Source organism: Cydia splendana, chromosome 19 (genome assembly GCF_910591565.1).
Source record: "Cydia splendana chromosome 19, ilCydSple1.2, whole genome shotgun sequence".
Lineage (NCBI taxonomy): Eukaryota > Metazoa > Arthropoda > Insecta > Lepidoptera > Tortricidae > Cydia > Cydia splendana.
In genome coordinates this window covers 7,351,446-7,362,059 of record NC_085978.1, presented here as the reverse complement: position 1 = coordinate 7,362,059, position 10,614 = coordinate 7,351,446, and the positions used below count along the sequence as shown (strand labels likewise).

The 10,614-nt window shown below is 36.7% G+C and overlaps 1 protein-coding gene across 1 annotated transcript; it reads left to right on the top strand.

Moving 5' to 3' along the window:
* The first annotated feature begins 3,089 nt into the window (after window positions 1-3,089).
* On the top strand, window positions 3,090-10,614 carry LOC134800363 (cytochrome P450 4g15-like). Its single transcript, XM_063772863.1, has 6 exons — window positions 3,090-3,097; window positions 5,793-5,953; window positions 6,173-6,279; window positions 6,481-6,571; window positions 8,227-8,412; window positions 10,535-10,614. Exons 2-6 carry the CDS (start codon window positions 5,794-5,796, stop codon window positions 10,612-10,614), a joined length of 624 nt encoding a protein of 207 aa, XP_063628933.1. The 5' UTR covers window positions 3,090-3,097; window position 5,793.

Sequence of the window (10,614 nt, the reverse complement as noted above, 5' to 3'; positions counted from 1 at the left end):
TTTGCAAAAATCAACATATTGATAAAAAAATACCACGTGGAGATAGTCTATAGACCCAGGCATATTATATGACCCTCCCCACTCCTTATCATCAAACCTGAACCGCATAACAGGCAGTCGAACTCTGACTATCGCTCAGCGCGCAAGTTTCTGTTCTCGACGCTCCAAAATATTGCAAGTTTTCCCAAGTGTTTAATTGGTTTTTCTGACGTTTTCATAAAGTTTTTTTGATGGATTCCAGTTATTCAGGTAAGAATTTATATATCTCAATAATTTTATATTACATTTTTGACATTTATCATTTATTTTGAGCTCGTTAAATATGACCCTTCACAAAATGTTGTTTTTTCATAGATTTTGATTTTCAATGGTATTTTTGTTATACTTCAGGGTGCGTCCCTGTCTTGTATTGTATATGCCTGAACAGACTACTTAGTCGTCTTTATGGTGTCTCAGAAATTAGCCGCCACTAGCCGCCCCTATATGGTCTTAGAGGCTTTCAAAGATAACCTATGAAAAAAAAAATATTTTCGCACATTTAAAAAAAACATTGTTAATTTAGTTTTATCTTTTTACAGGTGAACCCAGTGCTTCGGGGAGAAAAGTATTTGCTCGAAAATATATTTTTGAGCAAATACAAGAGCAAAATTTGCCAAGTTTAAGTGAAAAGTGCGATTATTATGAAAATTATCTTGTGCTTACCTACGGAACATCGGAAGAGCTCAAAAATATATAAAACATGAATTTTCTTATGTGAAATCACAAATAAAACAATGGTGGTTGAAAGCAAACAAAACAATAGATAAGTTTTTTAAATTGAATGAGTCTTGGTTGGAAGGAACTTTTGAGATTCCAGTGGCATCCTCTAACACGTCAGGACGACCGTGTAAATCCTTTGGGGAATTAAGTGAGCGAAGCAAGAGAAGGAAAACCGAAAAAATTCGAGCTGCCCTACCTGATGAAATTATTGTTCATGCAGCACAATCGGTTCTTCAAACTAGTGGCAAACTAATACTCCAGAATGTGCTAGTAAATACAAAAGATCATCCAGCGTTAATGAAATAATCGCTCCACTGACACCACAAGAAGCTCTACAAATGTATGTAGATGCTGACCTCAGCAGGCATCAATACGAAATAATAAGGTCAACAAACAAAAAACAGAGTGATTCTGATGGAAATATATTTATGAGTTCTTTTGTGCCTTTACAGATCGTTTGCGGAGAAGAAGGCAAAAAAGTGGTTTGGAATAATCCGACACCGTTTTCGACACGATTTTGTCGTCCAATCAGATTTCGTTACGTAAAAGAATCAACAGATGTTACAAAAGAAGAAATTGATTATGTGCAGAATTCTGCTGCGCACCTAAATGATTCTAAAGTGACCTTGCATGAAAATGAATTTTTGTTTGGGTATATTTTTAAAATGACCATGGTTGACGGAAAGGTCTGTAATGCGGCAACAGATACAAAATCCACGAGCAAGTGTTATATATGTGGTGCTAATCAAACGAAGGATTTTAATGATCTCAACAAGAAAAATGAGGAGAGTCCGGAAGCTTTGGATTTTGGATTATCAGTCTTACATGCTAGAATCCGTTTTATGGAAAGCATCCTGCATTTAGCGTACAGATTACCTACAAAGAAATACAGACAGAGAAAAACACAAGAAGAAAAACTTATGGAAGAAGAGAGAAAAAAGGATATCCAAGAGAGATTCAAAACTGAGACAGGATTGCTGATTGATATGCCGAAGGCTAACTTTGGCAACACCAATGACGGCAACACCAGTAGGAGATTTTTTGATAATCCGGAATTGGCGGCTGATATCACAAAAGTCACGACTTGATTTTTAGGCTGAAAGTTATTTTAGAGGTAATATCTAGTGGTCATAGAATAAATATTGCTAAATTCGACGAATACGCTTATGATACAGCAACATTATATAAGAATTTGTATGGGGAATGGCATCCTATGACTCCAACCATGCATAAAATTTTGATCCATGGGGGACGCGTAATAGAAAACGCTCTATTACCCATTGGCCAGTTGTCGGAAGAAGCAGCAGAAGCCCGAAATAAACATTTTAGGGCATACCGACAAAATTTTGCAAGGAAATTTTCAAGAGAACAATGTAATTTTGACGTTTCTACTAGACTTTTACTAACATCCGATCCACTCATCAGCAGTATGAGACCAAAAAAGCAATCGCCTTGCAACAAAGCCTTTCTTCCTGAGACAATCGAGCTTTTGTTGCCTGCCGAACCATATATACCAGTGTAGATTTGTGTGTATTTTAATTTTGTATTAAATAAATTTAAAATATTTTTTTTCATATTTTTTTTTATATTTTTTTTTTGTTTTTAATTGACAGAATACAATTGATTTTAGTATAAAACAACGTTTTTACATTTTTTATCCCATTTTGTACCGAATTATACCCTAAAATAATTTTGGCCGCCTAAATCGGTCATATCTACGTCTGTGAAACGTTTATAAAGTCAGACCAAGAATAGTCTGCAGCGGATTTGATAGCCCACGCAGTGAAAGTATTATTTTAAACGTCAAACTTCTATGAAATTATGATGCATAAATGACACTTGCACTGCGTGGGCTATCAAATCCGGTGCAGATTTTTTTTGGTCCGACTCTAGCAGGAGAAACGTACAAAAACTGCCATTTGTTGTCGATTTGAAATTTACAACTAAAATGTCAAAGAACATTGTATTGACACCTCCTATTTTTTACGTTCGGAAATGACCCACTTTATAGTATTACGGCAATGACATTTTGCGGTCGTTGTATTTACTCTGCTCGTCAAAAAAAATCATTTGTTATGTGGTACCTGTTTAAGGGCGTTTTAATATTCATGGGTCAAGATCAACAAGTTTCCAAAATACCTATCAGAACTACTAGGATTTGACGCAAACGCAGTGTATAAAGTTACTGTAGTCATCTATTATAAGTTTATCTGAATCCAATGTGTGTAGTGTGGTGCTCGCATTTTTGTTACCGTTCAACTTCAATCGACTTCGCATGTACGGATTTTAAATACATTTAAACATTAATATAAATTTTACGACGAGAAAGCGTTAAGAGGTGAGTTAGTCAATACGGATATAATTATATTATATTAAATTATTTTAATTGACATTTGACACAAAAATTATAGTATATTTTTATTAGTATAATTTTGTTCCTTAGTACACCTAATACTATGACAAGAAATGTAACTAGCATAAAAGGGTAAACTGTGGTTTTTATATAAGACTTTCCATTCGAATAATATTTAAATAATCTTTAATAGAAAAAAAAAACGACTTCTCAGAACAGTTTGAAATGCCAAATAATTTTTTGGCTAGTATTTAACTGATCACCAGATAATCTGCTTCGTCACCTTTTCCTGACTATGTTTCTGTAAGGGTCTCAGTTCTAACCTAACCTAACATAAACCACAAATTCGAAATCGCCAAACGTGTAGGTACTATGCGTCGTTGAAGAGTTCTGTTTTGATCATCATCAGCAGTTCCACTTCATCAGATGCGACAGTTTTTAATGTAAATGCTTGATATTCTGATGAAAATACAAAAATCTCTATACGCATGCAAGATTTGAGGAATTTGACAAAAATATGGCTTAAAAACTTAACTAGCTTAACAAACATAACGAAGAGGACAAATCGCCAAACGTGAAATATGCGTCGTTGAAGAGTTCTGTTCTGATCATCATCAGCAGTTCCACCTCATCAAATGCGACAGTTTTTAATGAAAATGTTTGATTTTCTAATGAAAATACAAAAATCTATACGCATGCCTTTAAGATTTGAGGAGTTCCCTCGATTCCTCATGGATCCCATCATCAGAACTCGAGCTTGACAAAAATGTTGCTTAAAAACTTAACTTGCTTAACAAACATAAAGAAGAGGACAAATCGCCAAACGTGAACTATGCGTCGTTGAAGAGTTCCGTACTGATCACCATCAGCAGTTCTACTCGAGCAAATGTCACTTTTTTGAATGTATATGCTTGATTTGTTGATAAAAACACAAAACTCATTATATGTATGCCTTTAAGGTTTGAGGAGTTCCCTCGATTCCTCATGGATTCCATCATCAGAACTGGGTTTTCACAAGAACGGAACCAATCTGTATGCATATACTGTATGTATATGCATACAGATTGGTTCAAAACAATAATTTTCAAAATTGGTCCAGTAATGACGCAGATATGGAGTAACAAACATAAAAAAAACCACAACCGAATTGATAACCTCCTTTTGAGATTTGGAAGTCGGTTAAAAAAATTAGAATATAATTGTAATTTTTTAATCAAAGTTCCACTAATTTCAATATTAAAAAAACAGAAAGTGTGATTTACTAATATATGTATCTTGTTTAAATATTGAACATTTTACAGAAAAGGCAGATGGCAGAAAAGGTAAAATTGGGTAATAGTGCAAAAACTGAAAAAAAAACTAAATGTTTTGCAGTTTTTCACCAACTACGCATGGAGCACAACTTTTTTTGCTTGCAAAAAATATCATTTTACCTTCCTCTAAGGACTTTGCGTTATTAGGAGATTTTTTTGCAAGATTAGACTGATGTATATGATTCAACGACGAATAGGGATGATGACACGTGTTGAACTTTATAAGAAAATCTAGTAAAATAGATAGCAAATAAGCAATTTATCACAATATTGTAGATATTAAAAAAATATATGGAAATAATTCAAAAATACAGCACCTGAAAGTTTCAAAATTTAAGTTTATTTTAACTGCCAAAAACTAAATAAGTAAGGATACCATCCGATTCCTCACATTTTATCCAAAAAAAGATTACATACTATATACATTAAAGACTATATAGGTACATAAATGCGATATTTCACCGACAAAAACGCAATTTTCTTGTTTTGTTCACACTTCAAGATGGACTCTCAGTGACCTTGACGTCACGGTCACTTAGCCTTTTGTTAGGAGAGTTTTGCGAGTGAAGTACGACTGTCGGACTTTGACTATCATTTCTGACTTTTGTATTGCTTTAATGCAATGGGTCCCATATAGACATTTGATCCTAAAAACAAACCTGATTGATTGATACCATAAATGAAAATTTGTCATCTAGCCTATTGACGGAACTCCTTAAATTTTATAAGTATACGTAAAGCGGGCTTTTTTTTATTTTCTTCCAAATACCAAGCATTTGCATATTCAGTGGTATTTGGTGACAGGTTGATGAAGACTAGAATGGTGAACTCTTCCACGATATAAATACTATTTTATTTACATAGGGGCTCATTGTAATTGTTACGTGATGCACTATGGTCGTAAATAATTTCATTTCATTTCATTTCATTTATTCCTCGATTAGTGTGTGTACAAAACGTTTTATTTGTACCCTCTCTCAACACAACCCTGTGAGGGTATTTTAATACATTTAAGAGAATTTCAATGTCATTTCAATCTGTTTTGTGAAGTTTGGTTTGTATATTAAAATTTACACATAAGTTTGTTTAAATATTTGACCCTCGTAATTAACACGATTTGTTGGCACCATTTAAACATAACAGTTACCTAACATTTTATTTATTCCAATAAATATGTTTCAAGCATCCGCCAACTCACGTGCCGGTTCCGGAGCTTCCAGCGTTTCGTTTTCCATGGAAAGAACCACGTGATCACCGATCAGCCATCATAGAAAATGACATGTCGGACTCCCTGGCCTAGGCGTGGCCCGGCCTAGTGTGAGTCATCCTTTATTTGTCGTTTTTGTAAATATTTTTTCTGTTTACAGAATGATCTGTTTCATCGCCCTCGTGCTGTCTGCTGTGTCACTCTACTGGATGAGATGGCGGATTAAGAACAAGAAATTACTGTATATTTCAGATCAGCTCCCTGGTCCTCCTACGATACCGATCTTGGGTAACGCATTACAAATAGTGGGCCCTCCTGAAGGTAAGATTATTTCCTGTCCAACCTTAAAACATCGGAAAAAATACGTAGTATTTACTGAAACGTTTTTGTTTACCCAGTTGGAGACCTAAGGTTCTTTGAATCTGCTGATATGGAAGGCTCGTCAGTGGCCTGCTAAAATGACAAAGACCTCCGGTGATCCAGGTTGGTTTTGTACCAGCATCTTCAAAGTACATAAAATAAAATGTTTTATTGTTACAGAGTTAACAAATACTATTGGAAGGTACCTGCAAGAGTATGGTGACGTCTTCAGGGTATGGATTGGACCTGACCTTAATATTTTTGTGAACGACCCCGATGACATTAAGGTAATTATAATAAAGAAAGCAATTTGCAAAACACTAAGGCTGTAACATTATTTATCCTTTCTTTGGTTTTGTCATATCCCATAAGGGTACATTTCGGATTGCGATTGCAGTAGCGTTGCAACAGCAGAAAACGGGCCATCTCTATGAAACCGCAAAAATAGCTGACAGAATTTACTTATATTTAAATCTTTCGTTTCTCAGACGCTTCTCAAAAGTCAGAAGACCAGCATTAAAGGGCCCCAGTACAAGTACATAAAAGATTACTGCGGATCCGGCCTCCTCAGTGGCTCAGGTACCTCAGAACTTATTTATTTACAAATAAGTTTGTTGACGAAACTTATTGTAATGATTCAAAAGATCTCCTATTGAATATTTAAGTCCAAAATAAAAAATGTACTAGGTATTACACAATTTTCAATCGTGGCTTAATGAGGAGGCACACTGAAAGGTTAGGACAGATGTCGCCTCTGTAATCCGTCATTGTTTACGATTTGTGACAAGCGTATGGTTGCAAATTTTTTACTAATCTAATACTTACTTGCGGGACTTCCGGATCGAGCGCCATCTTGATGGCACGCGGCGAGATTAATTGATTCGTTTTTTGCTCATTAATATTGTTTAAAGTGTAATATCGATAGCCTATTATACAGTAAACTAATGTGGTAGTGTGCAGTGAATGGAGAATTTATCTTGAAGCGCGTTTAACCATCATTTTGGAATCTACGGCCGGTTGTCCACGTGTTTCTTGTAAAGCCCGCTATCGCTTTACAAGAGCTAAATCACCGTACACTGTCTTGTACTAACCGTACAATTTCAATCGTTTTACCCTGCTACTACGACCTTGACACTGGCGAAATAGCCCTGGGCTGAAGCCATAATTTTAAAAGAATGAATGAATACTTACTTGCGATTTATCAAGAAAAATGTATTCACTTATGACTGTACGGAAACTACAAACCGAGCTTCGAAGGAGAAATGCTACAGTTGGTGGAAAAAAGGCTGATTTGATACAAAGATAATCACTAAATATATTTGAGGTTATCTTGTATATTTTACCGTTTATTAAAATTTTCGAAGGCTCACGTGCAGTGTTTCCTCTTATATTACAAGTGTTCGATCGAAAACAAAGCTTTGGTGTATACCTGGATCACTTGGATGTACAAGAAGGCGTTTCATATACGCCCGCCCTACGACACGTCAAATAGGTACACAAAGTCGTGATGCGTATTGGTCTAAGAGCTAGCCACGGCAATAGGTATGCAATTTATAGAGCAACGAAATCCCTCTAGTTAGTATGCCATACTATCATTATTAATTAATCCGGGCGCCTGGCAGCTGTCTAGCGGTGGGTGTGGGAGTGGATGGGCAACAAAGTGGTTGTAAAATCAATTGAAGGTGTGCAGCTAATTATGTATTTAATTCAAATATAACAATGCCAGGCGTTTTATTTGGGGGAAAAGTAGTGCCAGGTGATGAAAATACACAATCACTTGTGCGCCTGCAGGAAGATCACGAGCAAATTTCACCTGACTCACAATTGCTTTACGAATAGTGTCGTAATATGTCTTCTACTTTTTCCTAATCCTAACACTTACCTAGGCGTAATTGAACAGAGTAGTACCTACTGTTATTTATTCTGTGACCGAGTACAAAAAGTAGAAGACATACGACACTATGCGTAAAGCAATTGTGAGTCAGGTGAAATTTGCTCGTGCCGACCCTGTCAAAAAAATACAACATGGCGGACGAATGTTTGAAATGTCACCGTATTTAAGAATTATTTCTCTTAAAATTATTTTTTTTATTCGCAAGTGTGATGAAAACAATGTGTGTAACTCCGGGGGTAACAATATTGCAAACTCGGGTTTTAAATTATTATATCGGGGTTAAATTTCACTTACCCCCACGTTGCACAAATGTAAGTACTATAAAATCCAACAATTCTAGGTCCTAGTTGGCGAATCTGCAGAAAGACGGTACTACCGAACTATGGCAAAAAAGCGTTAGAAGCCTACGACGAAGTCATCAACCACGAAGCAAATGAAACTGTAAAACGGCTTGTGACTAAATCGGGAGGAAAAACGTTTAACATCTACGATGACGTAGTCTTGGGCACTACTTACACTGTTTGCCGTAAGTGTGGTCTGAACATTAGTATCACTAACATTATACAGACCTACATATATTATGTAAGGAAAGGCCTTTTCTCGTTCTTTATATGAGGGGTTCCGTCTAAATAACAAAAAATCAATATATGTCTATTTCTTTTGTTATACCATAGAGAAATATAGCACGTAAGCCTAGAGTGTTCACCGCATACATACATAATTATTTGTTTCTTTGTTTTTTATTGAAGTGAAAACTTCTTTAGCGGCGCTGAGCACTTTTTGAGGTGGGGAAAAAATGATAAACTCGAGACAGCGTAACGCGTAACGCGTAAGGCGTCTCTCCTCTCTTTCTACCGCACGGCGAAAATGTATGCCTGAGCCTGCTGTTTCATGTAGGCGGCGCAGGGCGCTTGCGTGACTTTATGTTATGTGACTTATGTGTGACGGACAATGTTATTCACCAAAGAAGTTTAGTCATAGTAGTATAGTGACGTATCATAATCAGGTCAATTACTTAAAACTGGACTTTTATATTAAGCAATAAAGCTCAATGTTCTAATCTTGTACGAGCTGAAATACGAGGATCTCACAGTTACATTCTAACTTTATATCACTCCAATATAATTCAATAAAGCTACATCTTGATGAAATCGCTAATAAAAGTGAACTCTAGTACTGGTGAATAAAACTCAAAATATCATGACCAAATATATTTAGATGCGAGGTCTGCAAGGTAACTTTACAATTTCTATTCGAATTTTAAACAATTAACGCTACAAATTTAAGCTCACTGGCCAGCAATTTCGGTACTAAAGTTTTTCAATAGAAAGGAGGATGGGTCAATTATACATAGTGCTGCAGACATTTTGGACTAGTCATTGAGTTTTTACTTCTGTCGGCACTCCCGGAGTGCAACCCGTTGTTTTTTTTTGTTGTAGTATTTTTAGTCACCCGCGCGAGTGACAAAAAATACGTGAGTGACCCGTAAAATTAACTTAAAGTTATTAATTATTATGTCTCACGATAATTTACATTCGATTATTACAATAATATTATATTATTATTAGCCCGCAGGGCAGCTTGTGGCGAGCTGTTGGGGAGTAACGACCCCACGGACCCGAGTGCTCCCGAGAGTCGGTCAGGGTCTCCGTCTCCGGCGTGTCTTCGTCGGTCGGAGTGGACCCCAAGGGGACCCGCAGGACTCTCAGCTCTGGCTTGCCTTCATTGGCCGTCCAGAGAGGAGTCGCTAGAGCTATTATGCTCCAAGGGTGGAAGTGAAAGATACATAAGACGCGAGTTGGCACAGTGGCTGGTAACAGCCACCGGGTAGAAAGCGGCGCACACCTCTCGACACCCCTGAGCCGCTCACACCGATGTTGCTCCTGGTCGTCTTCGCGACGGCAGTTTCAGGGGCCCATCTAGTCAGCGGCAAGTCACCGCCTGCCTCGTTAACGTGTAAAACATTATGGCAGGTGTCCGACCTCTCTACAATAGCCCAGTCTCATTGTCCACCCAAACTTCAATCTAAATAATAGACCGGTATACTGTTCACTTTTTCTACAATAGTCCCAATGCCTGCTGAGACTAGTTCATGGGTGTCTATTGTTGCACCTGTGAACGGGTTTCAGCAGGCGTTCTACATGACATTAAAGCTCTCCAAGGGGCCTCTACGTGTTGGGTCTATATCCCCACGTAAGCCTATCAAAAGACCGGGATTTATAGGCCCGTGAAATCCAAAATGGAGTACAAATATTATAATAATAGGATGATATTTTTTTATAGGTATTTAATTATAACTATGTTATAGAAAATTGTAGTTTTGTAAGAAAACATTTTTTAGGCGCAAACTAATTTTCAAAAAGGTACCAAGATCCCAATGCAGATTTAATAAATTGTTACAGTTTTTATCTCATTTTGATACGACCTTGAAAATCACACGCTGGTTGGTGAATGCGAAATGACGTGAAATTTGTGCGTTATATGCGCGCCAATCATTAAGACTTTAGAGTTCAAGTCGATGGTCAAGCTCGTATCAAAACCAGTTCAATCAGTAACAATATATTAAATCTGAATCGGTACATCTTTCAGCAATGACTTTTAGAACGCTATTTATGACTTACCTACCTGAAAAGATTTTACTTTTTCAGAGACATTAATGGGATTGACAAGGGAACAGACCATAGACCTACCAAATATCAATGCCTTTCTACAAGATGCTCACGAGTAA